The following is a 27027-nucleotide window of genomic DNA, read 5'->3' on the forward strand; positions in this document are numbered from 1 at the left end:
TGATTACAGTAGGCCCCCCCAAAATAATACAGGATAATTGCCCAGTCTTGGAGTGAGTAGTTAGTAACCTCACTTATATCTGCAAAGTCCCTTTTGCTGCGTGATATGAAATATTTGTGGGTATGAAGCTAGGGAAGAAAGATCTTGGGGCCCAAATTTCTTTTCTCTTTCTTTCTTTTTAACATTTTGTTTATTTGTCAGAGAGAGTGAGCAGAGTACAAGCAGGGGGAGCGTCAGGCGAGGGAGAAGCAGTCTCCCTGCTGAGCAAGGAGCCCAATGCAGGACTAAATCCCAGGACCCAGTGATGGTGACCTGAGCGGAAGGCAGTTGCTTAACCAACTGAGCCACCTAGGCGTCCCTTGGGGCCCAAATTTCTTAATACCACGGGTATCTAATAAGAGTCTCAAGCTGATCATTTCTTTTTTTTTTTTAAGATTTTATTTCTTTATTTGATGAGATGATAAGTAAGCAGAGAGGCAGGCAGAGAGAGCAGGGGAAGCAGGCTGCTTGCGGAGCAGAGAGCCCAATGCAGGGCTCGATCCCAGGACCCTGAGATTATGACCTGAGCCGAAGGCAGAGGCTTTAACCCACTGAGTCACCCAGGCATCCCTCAATCGATCATTTCTGAGGCAGAAGTCCCTTACTCTGACTCAAACCTGTTTTTCCACTTGCCTTTTCCACCTCAGCACCTGTTGCTCAGTTCAGAAACCTTGGAATCATCCCTGATTTCTTTATTTTCCTTACTTATCTCCACTGTCCCAGTCACATCTCTCGACAAATCTCATTGTCTCTGCCCCAAAATATACCCTAAATGCCTCTGCTGTTTTTCATCCTGCCTGCTGCCATGCTGGTGCCAGAAAGGGTCACCTCTGTGTGAACAGCCGCAGTACTTCTGCTTCAGCTCTCGGCCCCCACACGTGGGCCCCTGTTCTACAACATGATTTTAGTTGCTTTATGGCAGTCTATCCTTTAGAAACACAGAAACAAATCATAATTTATTTAGTTATTATTTTGCATTTTGCTTCCTCTTAAACATCTTTAAACATATACTCTTTTTTGGCATATCTTTGATATTATCTTATGGAAATTCTAGAAGCATATTTATTAGGTCAGAGAGTATAAATATTTTCAGGGCTTTAAGTATGTGTGCGTGTGTGTGTGTGTGTGTGTGTTTATAATAAATATAAATATATGTATATTTAAAGCCCTGAAAATATCTATACTATATCTATCTATACATAAATACATATGTATATATATTTAAAGCTCTGAACATATCTGTATCTGTATCTATCTATATATAAATATGTATGTATTTGTGTGTGTGTGTGTGTGTGTGTGTGTGTATACCCCATGAAAACTTTGGTAAGTTGAAATGACATAAAGTGGGGAGTATCCCCCTCACTTTCCAGAAGTTTGAGTTACACTACTTTGCTTTTAGGGAAAACTTGCGTTAGCAAAGTAACAGCTATTTTCATAAAAGTTAAAAACCTCTTCAGATTTCTTTCCATTAACATGAGAGGTACTGATGTAGGTCTTTTCCAAGCAAAGTGGCGTAATGCAGACTTTCAGAAAGCAGGGAACCCCTGGGTTGCCAAATTGCCTTAGAGAAAGGATACTGTACAGCAGTTAATATTCCCTAGGCAGAGTTATAGAAGTGCCCATTTTGATAAGTATTCGCCAGCCTAAGCAAGTAAAAAGTGGTATTCTGTTTTAATTTGCATTTGTTTGATAACTAGTAAGGTTGAATTTTGGTAGGTTTATCTGTTTCTATTTCTTTCAAAAATGGCTCATTTCTCTTTTTCTGTTAGGGTGTTGATCTTTGCCTTTCTCACATTTAATGGGTATTTATTGAGTAACATTTCTTTCCATTATTGATTTCAGAGCCCACTTCATCACATACTTAATTTAACATTAGAATAATAAATATTCTAGTTCTAAAATTTTTTTTTGCTAATTAAAAATAAAAAGAATTGTTATTAAAAAAAAGAATTGTTCGATTCAAGCCTGATCTATTTAATACATACATAATAAAAGTGGTTAGTGTTTAGCTATTTGAGTGAAGTGTGACTGGTCCATTACTCTCTTTTCCTTTAAAGTGTGATTGAGTACAAAAAATAGGCAGTCATTGCCCTCTTATTATCCACAACTGCAGAGAACCCACCTGTGTTAAGCTCGTGTCCATATCCAAAGTTCTACTGTCTTCCCGAGGGTGGTTGTCTTACTTGCAGTCAAGACTAGCCTGGAAAAGAACCCCAGGCTCATTAAACTGGTCTTAGAATCCTTGGTTAGTGACCATATCCATCACAGATACATATTTATAGAAACAGCAGCACATTCAGCAAGTCTTCATTATGATCCTTTGAAGCAGTAGCCTTCATTGGGTTATGTTTCTCACCGCTCACATTTTATCATACTTGTTAAAAGTTAAAGGAAGCAGCTATGAGGTTTAAAGGAGGAAAGGCTCCTTGAAAACATGGCTGAAGATGGAAAGCTTCTCTAGATAGTAGTAAGATGTCTTGAGGTCCTGCATAGCATGAATTATTAAGTGCCATTAAGACTATACAGGAAGCATAAAGAATGTAATTGCTATAAAAGCAATATGTGGGCCCCTGGGTGGCTCAGTTGGTTAAGCATCTGACTCTTTGTGTTTCAGCTCAGGTCATGATCTCGGGATCCTGAGATCAAGCCCTGCACTGGGCTCCAGGCTCTGTGTGGAATCAGCTTGAGAGTCTCTCCCTTGCTCCCTGCCCCTCCCCACTGCTCTAAATCAATCAATCAATCAATCAAATCTTAGGGAAAAAAGTGGTATGTTTACTTTTGCATCATGTAAAGAGGGTACAAATTGGGGAGGTAATGTCTGCATCATTTAATACTTGTTTTCTCTCAAAAGTGGCAGAAAGGCCCCAAATTTGCTCAGGTTATAAACACATCCCTTTTATACATTACTTTTGGCCTGAAAGGTAAATGCTGCTTTAATGGAACACTTCCTGTCAAAAAGTAATAACACTAATACATGTTTGATGTGCCGTATTTCATTTATTGCTTTTGCTGAGATGACCAAATAGTTCAATGAGAACAATGTTGCTAATTTTAGAGATAGCTGTGTTCACTATAGCTGTTGGAAGAAGATTGATTTTATGGTAATGTTATCTTGTTTCGAAAGCAGTCATTTCTACTGTGCTTTTTAGTTCTGTGCTCATTTTCAGAAAGAGGGTATTATTTTAATCGTGCATGTCTGCCCTAAACTTGAATACACAGGGCTCTGAGACAAGAATGGGAGGCAGGAAATGAGGGGAAACAATGAAGGATTCTGGCGGGAGGTGGGGCGAGGGGAGACGGTGCAGAATGGGAAGGGTGCTTCATGAGACCCTTTAGTGCTCATCATCATTTTTACCAAAATATAATTATAAAAGGAAGGAAGTACAATATATGTGCATATGTGGTTAGTAATTTTGGAGTGGTTGAATAGTTAGAATGAGGCTGTTACCCATGTGCCCACTCTGCCTTCATTATCAAACCCAGAAGGGAATGGGCCAGGCCCACTGCTGAGGGGACAGAAACTGTTATAAACACTGTCTCTGCTAAAGAAATGGAGACTGTCTTTTCAAGGATTAGAAGTGGAAGCTATGGAGAGCAACTTGTTCAAGGTTGTGCAACAGAATAGGGGTAGCTGTGGGATCATTTTGCTTATTTGTTTCTGACACTGTCTTCTTGTCTTTATAACAAAGTAAAGATGTATTTGTTTCTGGAAGACTGAAGAATGGTGAAAATGTGTTCTTACCTAAAAATAAAATCACTATGGTATTATGGCAGTTCTTGATTTTTAAGAGTCTCTCAAAATTCAAGAAGCAATATGTGTTCACTGTCCTCTGTATTATGAAAGGAATGGAGCTAAAAGGAAACAACTGGAAGCAAGATCTTAATTCTGCTCAAAATCTTGGTGACTGTTTTAGATTTTGTGACTATTTTAGATTTTAGATGTGTGTGACTTCTGAAGTATAAATACTATTATTTTCAAAGGTATGTTTTATGAAATCACAGTTGTACCCTTCTCCTCCTGAGAAAACATTCTCCTGAGTTGTATATGTCAGTAGTGATTTCTTAAAATGCCTATTTTTGCTTTTTAGATGCTGATAGACAAGATTCCATTAATCTCTTCCTGGGGGTTTTTCATCCCACTGAAGGGAAACCTCATCTCTGGGAACTCCCAACAGATTTTTATTTGCATCATAAAAATACCATGAGACTTTTACCAACAAGAAGAAGGTATTCTTCTAGTCTACTGTATAAACTCAGATTTGATGTTACTTTGAGTATGAAATATTTTCATTTTTGAGTCATAATCACATAGGCTAAAGTAGTCTTACTACACGTTTGCTGTGAGGAACTCCGTGTTGTTGGTGTCCTGATACTAGATCTGGGAAATTGTCATTAACAATTGGTGGCTTTCATTTTTTGTAAGATAGAAAATTTCAGAACTTCATCATTGAAGAAAAGCTAATCACTAAGACAAACCATCAACATTATTTCTGAGTGCTTCCTACAAATTTGGAACTGAAAAGAACCCTCATATTTAAGGAGTCAGTCTTTGGTCTTTCAAGTGAGGGGTCCAAGCAGCATCACTTTGGAATGCTAATGGTGTTTCTTTCCGGAAGCATAACCTGCTCTTGGTGACACCGGTGAAGATGGGGAACTAGAACAGTGACCCGGGTGGCAGACACCATCCCCAACATCTCCTTTACCCAGGCCTTTCTAGAGTCAATAGCTATTTTAGGTTTTTTTGATGACAGTGGAATTGATATTAATATTCTCAAAAGAAATAAAGTTTTTACCTGTAGTCTAGCCTCTGGGTCAGGTTGATTCTGTACCTGAGTGACCTTGGATTAGTTATTTTAACCTCTCCCCACCTCATTTTTCTTACCTGCAGATGTGAATGGTAGACACACTTCAGAGTCATTGTGAGGGTTTAGTGAGAAGACTCATTAGTGTTTTTAACTGAGGCATCATGTACTAATGTAGTGAGTTTGGCCACACAAGCAAAATTTTCACACACAGGAGGCTGGAGACTGGTGCATTCTTCTTAGAGGCCTACAAGGTCAAGTTCTCTCATAATGCTTTTCTCTCACAGCATCAGTTTACTATGGCCCTTATTTTATGCAACAGTGCTTCCCAAACACTATGGGGGTCAGTGCTAGTCTGGGCTTCATTGTGTGGACAGACCACAGGCAACTGTACAATTAGCAAGTGCTGATGTTACAGCTGTTATCAAATTCTGTGTTACTTCAGGAGTGCTAGAATATATAGGGATGGGTCAGTTTCTGTTCTCAGATTTGTTCTTCTAAGTGCATGTTGTTGGAATAACCAACTTACTATTTGAGTTTACTTTCCCTGTTAATGAAGCACTGCTGGTTTTTGCATTAAATGATTGCCTCTGAATTTTTGCTGATAAAAAAGTAGAACTAATTATGTTTATTGGGTGAGAGATGAGTGTAAATACCCATATTTAACTCTAGTGATGCAATTGACAATGGGTAAATGTGGGTGATTTTCCAAAATTAAATATTACCTTCCAGTATTAAAGCTGTTAACACACAGGTTGGGAAGAACCAAAACTCAATTTACTCCTGCAGAAACGAACTCGTGTATTGCAAGTGTACATTAAACCACTTGCGTACCTTGAGTTACATAACTGATCACTAAGACAGGAGGTGGTCAGAGCTTATTTGTTGCATCAAAAGAAGCTGCTGTTATAGCTCCATTTTCTTAAAAAAAAAAAAAAAGGAAACTGAGATTGCAGAGAGAATGTGTCTTGACTGAGATAATTCAGCTCATTAGATGACTCAGCAAGAATCAAATTTTTTTTGAAAATAAAGTTTTATCAAAGTAGATAATATGGCTCTCTCAGTTGGTTTGGTCTCCTGGTTTTTTCTCCCAGAATATCACAATTCCAAAAAGTCAGTTTATGCTATCAAGAGTACATATTGGTTATAAACAGTACTTAAAAATACTGTAAGACACATTTTTATTTTGGACTTTCCGATGTCACCCACGAAACTGGTTATTTTGGTGACAGCTAATATTATAATTCTTAGATAAAATGAATATTTTAGCCAGAGGAAGTTAACTGGGTGAGAGCTTAGACATCACGGTTGGGTGGGGCAGAGTTAGAATTTCTGCCAATGTGTGACCTCTGACCTGCCGAACTCCAGAAACCCTTCTCCTCATCTGTAACATGGAGAGGACTATGTACACCTCACAGGGTCATTTTGAGGATTAGGTGAGAAACTGTGTGGGAATTACTTAGTACTGGGTCTGACACAGAATCCACACAGTCCTAAAGTGGCCAGGTTCTGGACAGATGGCCTCCAGTTTAAACCTGAGTGACTGTGGGCAAGTTACATAACTGGTCTCAGTCTCAGTGGCCATTATCAGTAAAATAGAGATAATAATATCATCTAACTTGTACATTTTTCTGAGCATCAGATGGAATAATATAAATGCTTACTACACAGCAAACCCAACAGATGTCAGTACTGTGATTATTCTTTAAGGAGAATCTATTCCCTAGTTGTAAAATTTATTTAAAAATCATCCAGGATGACCATAAAATCTGGAAACTTAGATAATATTATTTTATCACTTATTATGATATGATATCAATACCCACTTTATATGTATTTGCTTGTGTTTCCAAACTGGGTGACCATACCATATTTTATATTGTGTGTACCAGTGTTTACTCTGGTATGTGTATATATATATATATGTATATATATATTTTAAGATTTTATTTATTTATTTGACAGAGATCACAAGTAGGCAGAGAGGCAGGCAGAGAGAGAGGAGGAAGCAGGCTGCCCGCTGAGCAGAGAGCCCAATGCGGGGCTCGATCCCCAGACCCTGAGATCATGACCCGAGCTGAAGGCTGAGGCTTTAACCCACTGAGCCACCCAGATGCCCCAACTCTGGTATATTTTTATTGAATGATAAGGGAAGGGGGAATAATTTTTGCTCTGACTAGAATTCATCCAAACCAGGACCTCTTGAAGTAACTACTTCCATTACTCAGAATCCCACATTTATCTGTCTGCCCAGAACTGCTAGATGAAGTTTTGTCCTGATTTAGGTTAATGTGTCATACATCATCCAAGATGCTATTTATTGACTCAGTGTTTATCAGGTCACTGAGATGTTTTTACATATTAAGCGCTAATTAATTAATTAACCCAGAGTTGGATGGTTTCCTGGCCCTGTTCACTGTCTGATATATGAGTTTCCTCTGCGTCTCCCCAGGAGAGGTCATCCGGCCTGTGCGCAACCAGTCCTGATTTATCCCCTGGGCGGTGTCTGGTTGAGGAGGTTCTTTTCAGACAGTCCACTTATACAGTTCTTCCCCACATCACCTGAGATCTGCTGCTCTGTACCTTTACCTACTAATCTCAGTTCGATCCACTGAGACCTTAAGAACACGATTTCCCTATCCACTTTATGGTCTTTTAACTATTTGAAGACGAGTTCACACCTTCTCAGAATCTCTTCTTTAGGATAAACAGCCCCACTCTCCCCAGCTATTCCTCACGAACTGTGATTTCAAGTCTCTTCGGGGTTCAGAATGCTCTTCTCTTACGGATCCCAGTCCACAGCAGTGTTCTTTTTCAACTCTGGTGCCCAGACTTGGGTTCAGTAATGGTCACAGTTTGATCTGATTTGTGCCAAATATCGTGGAACCCACTGGAGCCATTACTCCTCTTATCCTGGTTACTCTGCGTTTATCATTAACTATAAGATTGCACTAGCTGTTTTTAGCAATGCCATCATAATGTTGACTCTCTGAGCTTCCTGTCCATTAGAACTCCTAAGTGTTTTTAACATGACCTGCTACCAGGCCTTATCTATACCATTCTTGTATGCTCATTCGAGCATTCTTGGTCATGGTCATATATGCTTTGCTTGCTTCCAAGAGAAAAGGTTTAATTGTATTACTTTTTTATTAACATTACTAATGAATTTGCAGTTTCTTTAGATATAATCAGCTGGTCTTCTTGATCCTGATACAAATCCTTGATGAAAAATATTAACTAGAATAAGGTAGATGGCAGAGCCCTCTGGGACACCACCAGACGACTCCTTCCACCTTAACATTGTTTCATAATTTTGGGTTGGAATTATTAAAATGGCTGTAACTGACTCTACGGTCATCATTTAACTATACTGTCCTCCTGCCCCCATTTCTCTATCTCATTCACAAATATTGATAGCTTTGCTAAAGTCCTTGTGCTAGTTCAGAGGGTTCCCATGTTCGTTAGGGGAAATAAAGAGTCTTTTTTTTGAAGTCTCCCTAACCTTCCTTTGTGAGTGAGCCAGTGGAATTGAGCACTCTTCATAACAGCAACCAAAGAAGAGAGAGCAGCTGACTTATGAGGTGTTGTTTGCAAAGGAAGAAGTAGCACGAACTTGCAGTCTCAGTCATCTGATCCCTGGTTCCAAAGCAGGTTTCTCTACTGCTTCCGGTCTCTTCCTCTGAGTAAACGTACTCAGGGGTAATGGTAACCAAGATCTCGCCCCTGCCTTGGGCTGAGCCCTCTCAGATGCTCTCATCTTCCGTTGGTCTCAGTTCATCTTCCCTAGGGCAGGGGTTTCTCAGGGGCTTTTGCTTCTGAGACCCACCCCGTAGAGCTGGACTTTAAAAAAAAAAAAAAAAGTATGGTTACATTGCTTTAACCTGCGTAGGGAGATACAGTTTAGTAACATTCAGAAAAAAAAAAAATCTGTGGCCTGTTTCAAGTCACTAACAGATGCTCTTAATTCTTTTTCTCCACCTGATACATTCTGAGCTTAAACACATTCTTTATTATGTTTACTTCTTTATCTGAGGGAAGCTAATGGTGAAGAACATTCTTTAGGAAATTCCTTATGTGTTAGCCGATACTTTTTTTATTTTCCTCCTCTGCCAAGATTAAGTGATTACAAAATAGAATTTACACCCATGTACACATGCTTGTGTATACACACACACACACACGCACACACACACATACCCCTTAAACAATTAAGCCATGCCTTTTCATTCTTCTGATCTGATGGTCTGATTCTCCTATTAGAAAAGCAAATGAGATTAGACTGGTATCTTTTGGAAGTGGATTCATGGAAGTCACTGGTCATCTTTTTAGGTTACTCACAACATATCTCTACTTAATACTTGATTCTGTTATCTTGCTAGAATTGACATCACACTCATTGGTGTATAGTTCCGGAATCTATTACCCTCTCACTTTCAAGCATCGAGACTGCATTTGCCCATTTTTAGTGTAAGTTCCATTCTTAACTCTTTTTGGAAAGATGATTAAGCCCCAGTGGTACCAAGACACTTGAATTCTTTTAGAGATGCTCTGCTGTCTCCTTTCATCTCTTGGGCTGTACATGCTTCTCTGTTCTCTTGTTTTTATCTTTCCAGCATGAAACTTCTCATGACTGTTGAAGATCGAAAGAGTGCTGGGATTAAGTAGCTCTGCTTTTTCTGTCATTATTTTCAACACAGCATTTCTAACACTATTCTCTGTGTCAGACACACAGTTGTGCTCCGTAAATGTTGAAAGATTGAATGAATTATCCACAAGCAGCTGGCATAATCCTTTTCTGTTCTTTTCATGCTCTAAAGCCTTGCTATGCAAAAAGCAATGTGAGGACTGACCTTTCTGGTGTCACCCAGGACCTTCTCATCAACACAGAATCTCAGGCCCTACTGAATCAGAACCTGTCCTTTTACAGGATCTCCCAAGTGTTTGTGCGTGCACTGAATTTCAAGAAGGACTGTTGTAAAGCATAACTTCAGTCTCAAGCAAAGCTTGAAGAACTTTTCCTGTTACCATCTCACTTTCCCTCTCACAGTTAATTAGGCTTCATGTTCCTTTTTTCAATCATCCTCAGTTATATATTCTGCTTGCCATCTCTAGGAGACTTCTCTCTGTTGCCCATTTCATTTAAATACCCCCACATCTTCATAATTGGGATTATCCAAGATTGTAATGTCAGCGTTTTATTTTTAGAAAACTTTTCATTTATTTAAAATTATCCTTTTAGCATTTTTGGTCAGAGGCCCTTTTTTTTTTACTTCTGAACCTTTTGAAAATCTTTTTTTTTTTTTTAAGATTTTATTTATTTATTTGACAGAGGTAGAGAGAGCACAAGTAGGCAGAGTGGCAGGCAGAGGGAGAGGGAGAAGCAGGCTGTCCATTGAGCAGGGAGCCTGACATGGGGCTTGATCCCAGGCCCTGGGATCATGACCTGAACCAAAGGCAGCCACTTAACTGACTGAGCCACCCAGGTGCCCCGAAAATCTATATTTTTAATACATTTTGATATACTATTTCACATCATTCCCCTTCCTAGCACTCATGAACTTTGATATAGGGTTTTTCCCCTAAAAATCCAATATATCAGAATTTGATTTAGAATTAAATTCGACATTTCAGATGTTGGCTCAGAGCAGATGCGTCTTCTGGCAGAAATCCAGGTGATTGAAATTCCCTACCTTCCTCTGACTGGCCTCTGTAATGAAGTAGCGAATATTTACTGTTAAAGATTAACAGGGCCTCCACTATTTTCTAAGGGACCTTGTTCTTTAGGACTATCCATTCACTTAATGATTTTGCTTAACTGTTGTAATTAACTATACACACAGACCCCTATCCATAGAGCAGAGTGGAAAAAGTAATCTAGTTCTTAGATGGCAAGACAGTGTTGCTGATAGCACTTGGGTCAAGGTCCCGCTGCTCATTGGCTTGCTGAGTAATGCAGGCACAGTCTCTGGGGAGAAGTAACCAGCAGCTCCTAGAATCTGGCTTAGTATACCCAAATATTTTTTAGCTAAAAGTCAGTAACATCAGAACCTCTTGATTCTCAGGTGTGCTCATGGCATTTTTGTAGATCTGTGACATAGCTGAAACAAGAAAGGGGTTGGGAAAGAAATGAACGTGTTGAAGACCTCCTATGCCCAGCAGCATCTTACAGTAGACCATAAACCCCTTTTACCCAGTGAATTATAGAAAGCCAGCCCTTACATTTGGCCCATCTTATTCTTTCACTTATTTTTTTAAATTTTATAGTTACACTTACTGGTGGACTCCAGAGGTAATAAAACATTTACCGCTACCGTATGATGAAGGTAGGTACACTGTTTCTCTCTTAGTTTTTATACCAATATATTTTATAATTATTCCTAAATGAACTTGAAGCATTAAATTCTTTGCATATAATATTTCATTAAAAAGACATGAATGACTACTCAGTTTCATGTTGCTGCTATAATAGGGGATTTTAACATCTTAGATAGCTTTCTAGGGGCAGTGATTATGTTATACTTCTTTTATCCAAGTAGACCAGGAGCTTGTACTGTGTTTTATAGTTATTAGTTATGTCCCTGAAATGTCTAATGGATATAATATATTAGTTTACCCTTTTAAGTTAGTACTGATTATATTTCTAGGTATTTGGGGATAATGGGAAAGAAGTGAAGACCCGCTCACAAGGAGAAATAAAATCTTCTCCTGTATCTAAGCAGTGGAAAAAGATACATATGTGTATATAAAAGTACATTTTAGTCACTAACATGTAATTTGTCAGAAAGGCAGGACATTTTTTATGTTAAATGAATGACCTCAAATATACAATACATTTGAATGATGTTTCCAAATTGAAATAATTGCTTGGTTTTAAATAGAATGTAGTGCTGTTACTGATTCCCTGACCTTGAAGAAGTCTGTCTTCCCAGTTGTGAAAGGGCACTAAGTAAGATCAGTTCCCAATCTGGAATGTTCCTCTTGAGGCCTCCCATCTAATCATGGTTAGGTATTCCAACTTTGGATGGTAAAGGCCATAAATTAAGAAGATTACAAATGATTTTTAGTTCTTAGTAAATTATTAATTAATTTTTTAAAAGTACTTACAACCTTGAAATTCTGGGAAAAATCATAACTCATATTGCAAAGAAGGTTTTTGTTCTAGGAGAAAGGAAAGGACTTTAACAGTCTAATGTTGGCCATGAACAACAGTCTACTGTTGGCCATGATTTGAAATATAAAAGAAAATATAGTGAAATAACTGCACAATTTTTATCTAGAAGGCAGAAGGTATTTATTTATGAGTAAAAAAGAATTTAAAGACCTGAATAGTTTGATTTCTAAAAAACTCCCTGTTCCCACCCAGACTTCCAGGCGCCTTCCTGCCTCCTTGGGGCTTGTCACACTTGGCTTTGCACTGTATACTCTGTGTACATATATCATCTCCTTCCCAAGTGTATGAGTGCTAGAGGCAGGAGCTGAACCTTGTTTGCCAGATGTCATCTGAAGACTTTATGAGTAATAGACATATCTCTCTTAGTTATCTGTGCTGCGAACTTAAAGAAGTTAATAGTGAAGAAATTCCACCGATATGAAGAAGAGATTGACATCCACAACGAGTTCTTTCGACCGTATGAACTGAGTAGTTTTGATGATACCTTTTGCTTGGCTATGACAAGCTCAGCACGGTACGTTGTGAGTGTCCTGAGACTGTTATAAGAATATTTGAACTTGAGTTTTCCTAGTCTATATAGCTATGTCTTGCTTTGCCACAAGTGCAATAGGCATTTGGATCAGATTCCATTTTACTTTCTTTTCCTTCAAAAAATGTAATGGGGGGGGCGCCTGGGTGGCTCAGAATATACGTAAGGACTAAGAAGAAATAGTATAAAAATGTGAATTGAATGAAAGTATCCTATGGATGGACAGTGATTCATATGGCATTTCTTTCCTCTTTCTTCAGTGACTTTATGCCTAAGACCATTGGCATAGATCCAAGTCCATTTACAGTGCGTAAACCAGATGAAACCGGAAAATCAGTCTTGGGGTAAGATTTGCATATAGAATGAAATTTTAAAGATTCATGTAAAACAATATGGCACTTGCAATGTAATTGGCACCAAAAAGAATAACTTCAAGTCATATAGTTTGGAGCACATTCCATTTATTGCATCTGTGCTGATAGCTTTTTCTTCACGCTGGGATCACTAAAGAATTCAGCATTGAAAGAATTTATAGGAATTTCAGCAACATGGTGCATTTTATTATTTTCAATTAGGAATATCACAGATGGCTAGGAACAGGTAGCAGATAATATGTGTTGTGTCCTATAAAAAAAAAAACTCGGCGTTCTCAGTTTCCTACAACATAAAATACTTAGGTAAGAATTTATAATCATTTTATTTATTTTTGGTGGCATCCTGAGGAACCATTAAAATAAATATGCTCGGATAAAGAAATTAATAAGTTTTCTGTGTATTACTGTAACATTGTTTGGGGGAAGACTGTTACATCCAATAATGTGAGGAAGAAGTCAAACCATGTTTATGTCTTCATGCTTAGAAACTGGATTGAGAGGTGATGTGTTCTAGCATAATCTGTTATTGCCGCTAACTTGAATGATTCAAGTGATGAGATTTCTTTTTTTTTTAGACTCTGGCCAGAAACCCTGGCCAGACTGTAAATATTGAGTCCTAATCATATTTGTAGGTGTGTATGGGATCCTGGTTGGGTTCTAGCTACATGTGGTTTATGCAATGAGATATATATTACTATTTCCAGATACACCATTTCTGTGGCCTTAAATACTAGTTGAATGTTTAAGCCTTAGACCAGAAACTAAGAAATTTAAGAGATGTCCTCAGGAGTTCAGAATTCAAGAAGTTCCTGGAAATGCATAAATGACCAGCTACATTATTGTATGGCACAGAAATTCCACTAATTTTAATTTTTACTTTACAGAAAGTCAGAAAATAGCTTATTTTCTATAATATTAATATAGTAATCATTATATAATAGTATTTTATTACTTTATATTTTATTATAAATGTAAATATTATAAATTTATAAAATTAAATAAAAATAACATTATGACTATTATTATATATATCATATAATATAATATGATATAGTATAATATTTATAATATATTATATATATCATATAATATATCATATTATATTATATGATATTTATAATAATATATGATAATATATAATAATAGTAATATAATAACCCATGGTCAGATAGTACTGCACTTTCCTTTCCATTTCAGAATATTATGGTATTTTAAGTTTTTTATAGAGAATAGTTTTAAAAGATTGAAATACTAAGCGTTTTTTATCAAAGCCAAAAATATTACTATAAAATATTTTCTGAATTTAAAAGAAGACAATAGGGGCACCTGGGTGGCTCAGTGGGTTAAAGCCTCTGCCTTTGGCTCCAGTCATGATCCCAGGGTCCTGGGATCGAGCCCCACATCAGGTGCTCTACTCAGCAGGGAGCCTGCTTCCTCCTTTCTCTCTCTCTGCCTGCCTTTCTGTCTACTTGTGATCTCTATCTGTCAAATAAATAAATAAATAATCTTAAAAAAAAGAAAAGAAAAGAAAACAGTATTCTTACTCTCATATTTGGAACTAAAGTAAATACTTTTATAAATCTGAGTTTGAGGTTTATTTGCTTCCCCATCTATTCCCTACTATTAGTAGGAATGTCTAGCAAATATAGCTATTTACTAATAACATAGATTTTTAAAAAGATTTTTATTTTTTAATTTTTCCGGTGTTCCAAAATTCATTGTTTATGTACCACACCCATGCTCCATGCAATACGTGCCCTCCTTAATACCCACCCTAATAACACAGATTTTAAAATTTAGCTTATGTTCATCAGTTTCCCGTTACTATGGTACAAATCGTTAGCTGATGCTGTGATTGATAAAAACCGTAGAAGGGAAGGAAATTTGGATATTGACCTTCCCTTGAAGGTTTTACATGTTGTTGCTAGGTAATTTACTAATGTCCCAAACACAGTCTTCTATTATTGTACCAAAATTTTGAAAATACTGATTTCAGTTACCAAAGGAAGGCACAGTAACCAAGTGGTGAGAAGACTTCTGCATTGGTTTACATGCACTTACCAGTTTATGTTCTGAATTTATAACGGCTTAAATTCATATATAGTCAGTACAAGTTCATGGAAAAATGTTAAGGTTTTATCTTTATCACAACGTGAACCCAGAAACTAGTTGCTTACAGCCGTTTTCTTGTGCTTCACCAGGACTAAGGTGTTGCACAGTCATACATAGTGAATCTCAAGGGTTTGGTTTAAAGATGCTTTATATCAATATTCATTTTCTTAAAGGAACAAAAGCAATAGAGAAGAAGCTGTCTTACAACGGAAAACAGCAGCCAGCGCCCCGCCACCCCCCAGCGAGGAGGCGGTGTCCAGCAGCTCTGAGGATGATTCTGGGACCGACCGGGAGGAGGAGGGCTCTGTGTCTCAGCGCTCCACCCCAGTGAAGATGACAGACGCAGGAGACAGTGCCAAAGTGACCGAGGTGTGTGGGAGAGGAGCTTATGTGGTCTGGCTTGAGGCTTGGGGAATGATCTCTAAAATTCTACTTTCTGTTAGAAGGCTGAGAGAAAAAGTCACATTATTTCTCATGCTTGCCATTCTAATGTGTGGTGTTTGAGGCACTGCAGAGATGAGAATCTTTTTTTATATTGCACTATAGTTGTCATACACTGTTATATTAGTTTCAGGTGTACAACATAGTGATCTCACAATTCTATGCATTACTTAATGCTTACCTTGATTGTAGTCACCTAGGACGACGTTATTACATTATTGACTGTATTCCCTATACTGTACTTTTCATCTTCACGACTTAATTATTTTATAACTGGAAGTTTGTACCCCTTAATTTCCTTCACCTACTTTTCCCATGCCTGTACTCCCTCCCCTCTGGCAACCACCAGTTTGTTCTCTGTATTTATGAGTTTGTTTCTGTTGTCTATTTGTTTTTTAGATTCCACATCTAAGTAAAATCATATGGTATTTGTCTTTCTCTGTCTGATTTATTTCACTTAGCATAATACCGTGAGGTCTAGCCATGTTGTCAAAAATGTCAAGAATCTCATTGTTTTTTATGGCTGAGTAATATTCCATCATGTGTATATGTATATAAATACTACCTCTTGTATATCCATTTGTCTATTGATGGATATTTAGGTTGCTTCCATATCTTGGCTATTGTAAATAATGCTGCAATAAACATAGGTTTGCATCTGTCTTTTGTATTTGAACCGTTACTGTGTTTTTTTTTAGGTAAATAATCTGGAGTGGAATTACTATATCATATGGCATTCTGTTTTTAATTTTTTGAGGAATTGCATTCTGTTTTCCACAGTCATTGCACCAATTTACATTCCCATATACAGGGCATGATGGTTCCCTTTTCTCCATATCCTTGCCAATACTGCTGTTTCTTGTCTTCTTGATGCTAGCCATTCTGACTGGTGTGAAATGATATCTCATTGTGGTTTTTATATGCATTTCCTTGATGATGAGTGATGCTGAGTATCTTTTCATGTGTCTGTTGACCATCTGGATATCTTCTTTGGAAGAATGTCCATTCAGGTCTTCTCCCCATCTTTTTTTATCAGATCATTTGTTTTTTAGGTGTTGAGTTGTAGATGTTCTCTTATATTTTGGCTACTATTCCCTTACTGGATATATCATTTGCAAATATCTTCTCCCATTTAATGGGTTGCTTTTTTTACTTTATTGATGGTTTCCTTTGCTATGCAAAAGCTTTTTATTTTGGTTTGTAGTCCCGGTAGTTTATTTTTGTTTTTGTTTCTCTTATCATAAATATATTGCTAAGACTAATGTACAAGAGATTACTGTCTATGTTTTCTTTTAGGGGTTTTATGCTTTGGGTCTCACATTTAGGTCATTAAGAGATTAATACATTTAGCATAGACATTATTGAAATGGTTTCATTTTGAAATAAAATTGGTGTTTTTGTTCTCATGTATAACAATAAATTTCTTATCACTTCAGAATTTTTAAGAGAATCCTGTCCACTTTTGAGCAGCACATCCACTTGAGGTCCATTTATTTCCTTGCTTAGCATATTTTTGGAAGGTAGGGTTTGGACCTGGGCCTCACAGTCTTTGCATAGCCCCAGTAGAAATTCACTTTGTTCAATTTGACATTACCAATATAAGGGAACCTAAAAGGGAAGATAACTACAAAAGGACCAAATTTAGCTTTAGGGAAATCTGATTCCCAGAAATAGCCAGAAGTCATAGAAGTAGATATGGCAAGTAAAATGTGATAATATAAGGATTGAATCCATAATTATAGGAGTTGGCAAATGACAGCCACTTGTCAAAATCCAGTCCACTGCCTCTTTTTATAAATAAAGTTTTATTGGAACTCAGCTGTGCCTGCTTGTTTACATATTGTGTATGGGGGCTTTTGCATTATAACTGCATAGTTGAGTAGTTGTAGCAGAGATGGTATGACCCAAGGAACCTAAAATATTTACTATCTGGCCCTTTGCAGAAAAAGTTTTCTAATTCCTGCATTATACAAAAGGAACTAGTAGTTATTTAATAGCTTTTTACCCTAAAACAAAGTATTTTTAGTGGAAATATAATCAGATTTTTAAAAAATAATTAACTGAGTTTAATGAATGAACTGAAGAAATATTGTGATTGCTTTTGTGGAAAATTTCACAGGTTCATTTTCTTCATCTTTGGAAATAATTAACATGCTAGATGTCTAAAAAATTTTTCCTGGTTCCTTTTTGTTTTTAACCCCAGAATGTGGTCCAGCCCATGAAAGAGGTATATGGAATTAACCTCTCAGATGGTCTCTCCGAAGAGGATCTCTCCATTTATTCAAGGTAAACTACTTCTATGTAGAATTAAGAAATACATATTGCATGGAGCACTGGATGTGATGCATAAACAGTGAATTCTAGAACACTGAAAAGAAATAAAATAAAATAAAATGGAAAAATGAAATTAAGAAATACAAAAATATTATTATAATAACTTATGTCTAGTATAACTTCTAAAAATGAAAGTGGTCAACAATACAGAAGGAAATGAATTCCACTTGGAATACAATACTAGTGTTTAGGAGGTCAAATTCTGAAACATTGGTTTCTATTTGGAGTTAAAGGGCCTACTGCCTGAAACTCTCAGTCCCCTCAGTGATAAAAATTGATGATGTGTCCATGTATTCGCACCACCTATAGATAAGCTGCAAGCTGAAGTGGACATACATTTCTGTATTTTTGCATTAACAAAGTCCTCAAATTGGGGACCTTCTTACAAAATGAACCTGGGTATTGATGGTTGAGGACATTGTGTTTGCGTTAGCTCTGGGGTGCTGGTGGGAGTGGTAGTTGAGGAGGAAAAACATCATGTCAGAATGTTCTAGAACTTAATTAGACAGACTAAGCTGAAAGAGGATCCACCAAAAGGTTTTCTGTGAAATCCTATACATAATTGTGTGTGTGTGTGTGTTTCTGAGGAGAAACAGAATTAGAGTTATCAGAGTCTCAAAAGAATCCCTCACCTAGAAATCCTCAAGAACCCAAGATAACTGCTGTTAACACTTCCTCAGCTTAATACACGCACTGAGAAGACCTAATTATTGCATGTAAATACCATCCCACTTTATTCATACAAGTTTGGCTTATATAATATATAATATTATATAATAATATCATATAAATATTATAAATAAATAAATATAAATATCTACAATATAAATGAGCACTGATGTTCCACTTTTTTTTAAGGGGAGTATTTCATTTGCTTAATCCATCAAACTGGATATTGATGCTTTTTACTTCTTTCAGATTAGTAAAATCTATTATATGTGAAATATAATATAAAATATATGTAAATATATATTTACATAAATATATATTATAAAAATATAATATAATATAAATATAAAATATAATATAAATATATGTAAAATATAAAATAAAATTTGCAGCATCTCCTAACAGCAAAAACCCTGGTATGACTCTCATACTAGTACTGTCTTAACAGGAACCAGTTTAGTCACCCTGAATTCAGGCCCGGACACACAGGTACACAATCACTTTCCCACCACAGCTGTCCCGGCAGTGCGGCTCAGCTCTTCAGCATTTGAAGTGAGCCCTTATAAGCAGCATGGTCTGGAAGAAGGAATTATCTGGGGTTAGTGAATAATAGCCCTTTGCTTATTGCAGAGAGCAAGAGCACTTTGGTCAAGGACTGACATTTTCGCTCACTTTAATTAAGCAAAAAGAAAGTATCTCTTGCTTCAGGCATGACTTTTGCTTGGAGCTTTTTTAGCTCAGACTGCCTCGGAGGCCCACTTCTAGTCCTCCCTTCGCAGAGAGTAAGACACAGCCCTGTTTGACCATAATACTCCCCCGGGAATCAATCTATGAAGGAGACAGTGGCAGGCCCACGGGGAGGGGAGTACTGCTGGGGAGGGAGGAATCCATGTCCTGGAATAAGATTCTGTGTTTGATATCCTGAAGAACAGCACCTCCTCCTTTGATTTGCATAACAGTGGACAGTGTTTTATTCCTTCTTCCGACAACTGTGTAGTGAGCTGAAAAGATTATCCCTCTTTATAGGCCAAGAGCCATTCAATTACTTATTTAGGAGACCTTTCCTGTGCTCCGTGGGTACCTGGGATTTTGGGGATTTGCAATCCTTTTTTATTCTATTGGTAATATCACCTGCCGCTGCTTATGATGCAGACCTGGCGGGGGAAGGGAAACAGAGGTCTGGTATCTCTTCCCCTCTCTGTGAGTCACTTTTTACTGTGGGCAGACTGCTTCTCCTGGAGGCAGAGGCGTCTCCCCTGTTTGTCTGTCACGGACACTGCTATGGCAGAGGAGGCCTCCCTCCATCGGTATTGAGGGTGAGGCTCTGCCAGGGGATGGCCAAGGATGTTCAGGAACTGACTGGGACCCTTCTTGCCTCACCCAGGCTCTGGGGCTCTCTTAGTGCCGTGTCTGATCCAGAGGGCAGAGAGTCAGGGACAGGGTGAAAGTCCGTGTAGTTCTGGCCTAAACTGGCCTCAAAAGTTCTGCCCTTTCCCACCGCAGTTCTGCACTCAGTTGGCTAGTATCCACCAAAGATTGTGAGTGTAAAGACAGTGGCCTGGCCTGGCTTGCCTGTCACAGCTCCCGACCAGTCAACCACAGGACAACGTCGGGAGGGAAGGAATGCGCTTGGAACTGGCATCTATAGCCTGTCTTCTAGCTTCCTGTTCTCCTGCCTATTTTTTTTACATTTGGCCTCAACTACCTCCAAACTCCTGAAGATCTCTTGGTTTTGTAGTTTGGTTCTAATCGCTTAGCCTGTTTTCTATACCTTCCTTTGCTCTCGGCTTTTCTGATGTCTTTGGTTTGCTATCTCAACCGGACCTGGAAGTTTTCTTCCTACCTCCTCAAAGCTTCAGCCCTGTGCCAAAGCATCTTTTTTTTGTTTGTTTTAAGATTTTATTTATTTATTTGACAGAGAGATCACAAGTTGGCAGAGAGGCAGGCAGAGAGAGGGAGAAGCAGGCTCCCCACTGAGCAGAGAGCCCGATGTGGGGCTTGATCCCAGGACCCTGGAATCATGACCTGAGCTGAAGGCAGAGGCTTTAACCCACTGAGCCACCCAGGCACCCAATAAAGCATCTTTTTAAAAAAAATATATTCTGACAATTATGGTGCACATGATTTGGGAAGTTTAAAATTCTGTACAAATAACAGGTGTTATGTGATATTCTTCCCCCAAAATGGATAAAAAATGTTTATACTAGCTAAAGATAAAAATTGGATAAAAGTAAGTTATTTAAATGTTTTCCAGTAGCACCCTAATGCCTTAGTAATTGGTAGTTTCTGCAGTACTTTTCTTGACCTTGAAAAAAGCTAATAAAATAAATTAGAAGAATATCAATAATTATGAAAGAAAATATTGAAAATAGTAGAAAATTGGGACTGGAATTTAATCCTGCCGCATAACCTCCTGGGGGCACATTAGAACAAAACTACAAGCTGTGTCCCTGAGGGGAAGATGGAGGCCTGGCGCACAGACCACACTAGGACAGGTATGCACTTGGGAAATAGCAGGTTGTCCTTGGCCCATCAGCTCATTGGCCTACTCTAAGGTATCCTTTTATCCTATGAAGCTGGCAGGCGGCAAGTCCCTGTGACTCTTAGCTTCAAGTCTGAGTGGGTGTTGTTCTTTCGGGAGGGGTGCTATGGCCGAGGGGCTCAGCAGATGGTCTCTTCCGTCTCCTGTCCTTCATAGTTGAAAGTACAGGAGTGGCTGGAATACACTTAGGGATTCTTGTGGCCCTAAGGAGACAAGAGTCCACATGCTGAGTTTCCAGCAGTGTCCCTGCTTTGGGAGATGGGTCCCCCGCCCGATCCTTTTCTTTTCTTCATCATCTCTCACTGCGAATGCCTCTCCTCGTGTTTCCCAGCTTCCTGCTGCAGTCACCCTTAGATAAGGGAGGCTCTGAAAGTTCATCTTCCTGGCTTCAAGATCACTTCAGTTCAAGTTCTATGTCCTCTTGAGGTAGACTGAAACACAGAAATCCTCCTCCTTCATTTGTACCAAACCCACTGTAAAATCAGGCCCCCATTTGTAAGGACAGTCTGGGGTTGCATAGGGTGCTGTCGTGTGCTTCTCCGGAATAAGCAGTCTGCTGTCTTTTGAAAGCTCATACCATTTTGTGTAATCTGCTGAACTTCAGCTGAGTTTTTATCCACTGTAATCTGTAGGTTTGTTCAGCTGGGTCAGCGTCGACATAAACAAGACAGGAGCAGCCAGCAGCTCTGTTCCAGGTGCCCAGATGGAGTTATAAAACTGTAAGTACTAGATTAGACTGTTAGAGAAATGCTTGTATTCATGCCATTTGTAGTGGGGGTTTTTTGCAGACTTTTTAAAGAAAATTTTTCGGTCTTGTCCCCGTATTAGTGTAAGCACTAAAGCATCTCCTCCTGATGTCTTATCCAAGAATAACTGGGTAGCTGTGGGCATGGGAAAGAGATCGGCAGCTATGACTTGAAATGTACCCTTCGGAGGTGGGATTGAAGTTGGTGGAGGCTTCCCTCCATAGAGACAGGCTCCTCGGGTTCAGTACCAGACCCTTGAGGGTAGTGATGGGTTTGTCTGTTCTAGCCATGTTTCCCCACTGCTTCTAATGACTTGCCATAAGTTAAACAGGTGTTTAGCAAATTTTTAAACAGATTCAGGTTCATATCCTAGATCACAGCTCTATTACTTCTTTTTTTTAAATCTTGATTAAGTGACTTCAGTTTGTATGACTATTTCCTCATCTGCAAAATGGGTTGGTAATGGCACCTACTCTGTAGGAGGGTGGTAAGCTTAATAATGCATTCAAAATGCTGAGAAACAGTATCTGAAAAAAGTTCTCAATAAGTTCTAATCATCACCACCACCACCACCACCATCATCATCATCTTCATCATCATTCTCTGCTTGTTGGGACCAAACAAAGCAAAGGTTGTGACCCAGAGAGGCTCCTGATGCTATGTGATCAGTTGAGTTTCTTCCAGAAAATGGGTCACTGTGAATATTAAATGAGGTTGTATGCGTGAGGTGTCTAGATCAGTGCCTTGCCTTTGGTTGATGGATCGATATTGATGGCCTAACCTTCTCTGTGTACTACATCTGCCTTTTCCTGATTGATAGTTGAGGGACGGCTATCATAATGCAGGCAAAGACTTGAGCCTTGGAGAGTAGTGGCTAGGAGTTAGGAAATGGAATAGATTTGGGGAATATTTGGGAGGCAAAATGGGACTTGGATACTGACTTGGATACTTGGATACTGAGAGAAAGAAGTCCTTATCAAGAATGACCCTTCGATTTTTTGGTTTGTGTAATGGGTTTGATTGGTTGATTGAAACATTTATTCATTTGCAGATAGGTACTGAGTATCTAGACTATTCCAGGCTTTCATTTACTGAGGTCAGGCGTTCTGCAGGAGGATACAGTTTGCACTTACAGCACCATCCAGATGACCATGTTTAGGAGGCAGTTGGGTCAAGGGATCTGGAAGTTCTGGGGATACAAATGGGGATGGTTATTTCCTTCTGGGGATGTATATGCCTATGGGTAGTAATTGAAGCCACTGGCTAGACATTAGACCACCTAGGAAAAGAGAATAGAGTGACGAAGGGTCTTCAGCTGAGTCTTGAGGGGATCTGAGTCTAGCATCTGAGACTGAGAGAAACTTCCAAAAAAGGCACAGATGGCTAATCCAAGAAGGGGGAGGAATGGGAAGAAGGCCTGCTTATCCCGCCCTTCTCTCCCCACCACCGTTTTTTTCCTCTTTTTCTTTTCTTTTTTTTTTTGGAAATATATAAACTCCTATTAATGTAGACACCATTTTTTCTTTCTGAAGTCTAATTAGCAAATGGAAGTTTGCGCTCCCAAATGAATTGAAATAGATTGGCCAGAAAAGGAAAGTATTTAAATGTGTTAGTAAAAAAAATAGACTCTGTTAACTAAGTTATATTATACGAATTGATTATTCCATTAAAATAGTATGGCACAACTTGGGGAAAAAAGATGATATAACATACAAAATAAAAGTATTTTGTGTTTTCTTCCATATTACATCTGCTTTGATCCACAATTGGCCTTGCAGTAACTACTTTTAAATTCTTTTCTTGAAATATTTAGTATTTACTTTTCTGAGTCCTAAACCATATGAAAACCTTATGGATCTAGAATTTTTTAACCTTTGCACTTAATTAGTAAAGAATCTAACACATGTGTCTTTTCACAGAGCATCTTCAACAGGGTAACAGAGAACCCAGTAGGTTCAGCATTGTGTTGTCATGGCAACTGCCCAAGAGTAGAGTTGTGGTTGTTTTTTGGGGGGGATCTGTATCTCTGTGTATGTGCATGGGTGCCTGCTTTTAACTGAAATCCTCTAACTAGAATCTTAAAATGTCAACTATTCATTTTTAAATTTTGAAAGCTGTCCCAAAACCAAGAGAAATTAGATTTATATAAGATTATTGGACTTCTCATCTTGTTATGTTTTAGGCTTTAAGACGTTTTAAAACCGTAATAAGTTTAAGTTGAAGTTTGTGTGTGTGTGTGTGTGTGTGTCCACTTATCTCTTGATAATTTACAGTCTTACCTATTTTTCTTGAAATCCTGAGACAAACGAATATTCCTTTTCTAAATGTTAGGTAAACACAATGCCAGATATAAAAATTATTGGTAAACAACTCACAGGGAGCCAGTGTAGCAGGGGCCCCTGGTATATACGGAGGTGCAGAAACCTGGGTGGGGTAGCTGGGCACTTTTCATCCAAGATTCTGGGGACATTTCGTAGAAGTGGATGTTGAATCCAAACTGGTCCATGTCTACACTGTTAGCCCAGCCACTCCAAGCCGTATTTCTTTTGAGTGTGACCCCTCCCTTTGACTCCTACCACTCCTTGAGTGCATGGTGGCAAGTAGGGAGCAATGATGTCAGCTGACCTTCACTGACTCTCACTTAATACCATAACCTGAATTAAGTCAATTCTCATAGTAACCCTATGACCTTTCTATCCGCCTCATTGTACAGATGGGGAAACTGAAACACAGAGAAATCATGTAACTTGCTCACAAACAGGAAGTGGAAGAGCCAGGATTCAAACCCAGACAGGCTGGCTGCCCAGCCCTAAGCCATACATGCCTCATTCACCAGCTGCTTTTATAACCACGGTGGTAGAAATCCTGAGTAGTTAGCGCGAGCAGCCCTCAAGTTGATGCTCTGACCTCATCTGGGTTTGTAGACGTCTCTGCATGCAGACGTAATGTTTCTGCTCGTTAATATTGAGTTTTGTTTTCACATTTCAATGTAATATTTAAGATAAGACAACTTTATTCTCTTCCTAGTACCCAGCATATTGTCCCCAGTGTAGACATGCTTCTTGAGCAAGGATAGTTTGCGTGACCTAAAGCACGGTATAGAGGCCATTTAGTCATTATCAGAACAATATTGCTACTGTTTTTGATTGCTGCTATTCTACTAGGTTGTAAGTTCCTAGTAGGCAGCCCATCTTTGTACGGGCTGCCCCCACAATAATATGTTAAATTAAGTACTCAGTAAATATTTGTTGGAATGTTCTAAATCTGTCCCCGCCATCCCTCCCATAACTTTCAGAATCTGTATGAGGCCCCCTGAGCATCCTGACCTAGAAGCCCACCTCGCCAGCCTCTCCCTGGTTTTCAGCCACCCTCCCAATGGCTCCTTTCTCCCCCTACCCTTGAACATTCTTTAGTTCTCCCCCTATTCTGTTTCCCGTTCATAAGCCCTCTGCTCTCCCCTACTTCTTTGTTCCCTTCTGATAGAAGACAAAAGTAAGTGAACCAAGTTTTTAGCTTTTTTTGTTTCCCCTCTATCCTGTTTCCACATGCACTGGTGACCAAAAGTAGAGTGAGAAGGCCCCGAGTGGAAGGCCTGGCTGTGCCAGGACAGGCAGGGTGACATGTGGCCCGGCGGTGACTCACCGTATTCATGCAAGACCAACCTGTTCTCATTTTACACTCCTACCAGTTCTCTGGGAGTTTTTAACTGAGCAACAAATGCCAATCAGTGCAGGTTAAAAAGAACATGAACACGTATATTATTAGCGCCTGCTATTCTATGGCTCACCTATTCCAGGAATAGGTCTCGCTTGTTTCAAAACTACCTCTAAGAAATGGTTCAAAATATAATACATAGAGTGGATGAATACTATCTTGCTTAGGGTTCTTCCAACACAGAGTTAGCTGAAAATGAATAAAGTAAATAAGGATGTTTACTCTATTAACCGTCATGTTGCATTTATTCCCTCAGTCCATTGCAGAGTAAGAAGCATTTACGGACCTTGAGGTGAATGCCCCCGGGTAAGGGTTTCTGTTAGGGGACCTGCTTGCCAAATCGCAGTGAGAACGAGCGCACCTTTTCACACTGATGAGATGAGGATGGGCCAGTGGCTGTGATGAACTCAAGTTTGTTTTCTTGTGAGTCATTTTCAGGGTATTCCCCATACGCGAGTCGCTCTCTGGGGTTCCCCGCGCTGATCTCATCCAGTGCTCTGCAGACAGTGCTCTGGGCTCTGGGCTGCGGGCCCAGGATTTCTACCTTCATGGATAACACTTGCTTGCTTTCCTAAACCCCCGCAGAACTTTAAAGGTTGAAGGATTCAGAGCAGTTGGGAGGCAGTAACCAGTGATGAATCAGCGAATTCCCTCCACACTCGGGGAGATGAGAGCGGACAAGGAGGCCGGTCTGTGAGCTCTTCCTCACCCCAGAAGCTACCATAACAGTCTCGGCTCCTCCTTCCTTCTGGCCTCTACTTTTCTCTCTTCTCTTGTGCCCTCTTTAGGATTTCCTTTTTATATTTTCTATTCCTAAATGACCCCTTTCTGTCCACTCTCTCCACTTCTGGATTTCTTTTACTTTCGCCTTCGGCTCTCTCTGGCCGTGTCCTCTCCCTTGCCATCCTCTCTCAGCCCGCCAGGGTAGTTTGGACTGGGTTTTGTTTGTTTGTTTGTTTTCTTTTTATTATAGTAGCTACTCCAAAACACAAGTTTCCTTCCTGTATTTTACAGCAGTGCTTTTCAGGGGCCCCTAGGGGGCTCAGTTGGTTAAGCATCAGCCTTTGCTTGGGTCATGATCCCAGGGTTCTGGGATCGAGCCCTGCGTCAGGCTCCTTGCTCAGCAGGGAGCCTGCTTCTTCCTCTCCTCAAACCCTCATGCTTTTTCCCAGTCTCTCTCTCACTTAAATAAATTATTAAAAAAGAAAAGAACAGTGCTTTTCAAACTATAATTCTTGACTCATAATTAATCGAGTAGGCCTCCACACAGTGAAATAAAACAAAACTGAACTGAATCCAAAAAAGAATTCCAGTGCAAGGCAAAGTATAGTTGTCTTGTTGAGTAAAATCTTCTTTCTCTGTATAAATACAGCCATATACTGGTTTGCTATGCAAAGTGCATTTCTTTTTTTTTTTTTTTTAAGATTTTATTTATTTATTTGACAGAGAGATCACAAGTAGGCAGAGAGGCAGGCAGAGAGAGAGGGGGAAGGAGGCTCCCTGCTGAGCAGAGAGCCCGATGTGGGGCTCAATCCCAGGACCCTGGGATCA

At 39.0% G+C, this 27027-nt stretch overlaps 1 protein-coding gene across 1 annotated transcript in view; it reads left to right on the top strand.

Annotated features, from left to right (window-relative positions):
* Positions 1-27027, top strand: part of FIG4 (FIG4 phosphoinositide 5-phosphatase) — a 122087-nt gene that overhangs the window by 62819 nt on the left and 32241 nt on the right. The window contains exons 16-22 of the mRNA XM_059401193.1: positions 4131-4269; positions 11109-11167; positions 12382-12529; positions 12805-12888; positions 15204-15399; positions 17675-17757; positions 21649-21735. Coding sequence (XP_059257176.1) covers positions 4131-4269; positions 11109-11167; positions 12382-12529; positions 12805-12888; positions 15204-15399; positions 17675-17757; positions 21649-21735 — 796 coding nt within the window. The remainder of the gene's footprint in view (positions 1-4130; positions 4270-11108; positions 11168-12381; positions 12530-12804; positions 12889-15203; positions 15400-17674; positions 17758-21648; positions 21736-27027) is intronic.

The sequence above is a fragment of the Mustela nigripes genome, chromosome 5 (assembly GCF_022355385.1).
Source record: "Mustela nigripes isolate SB6536 chromosome 5, MUSNIG.SB6536, whole genome shotgun sequence".
Classification (NCBI taxonomy): domain Eukaryota; kingdom Metazoa; phylum Chordata; class Mammalia; order Carnivora; family Mustelidae; genus Mustela; species Mustela nigripes.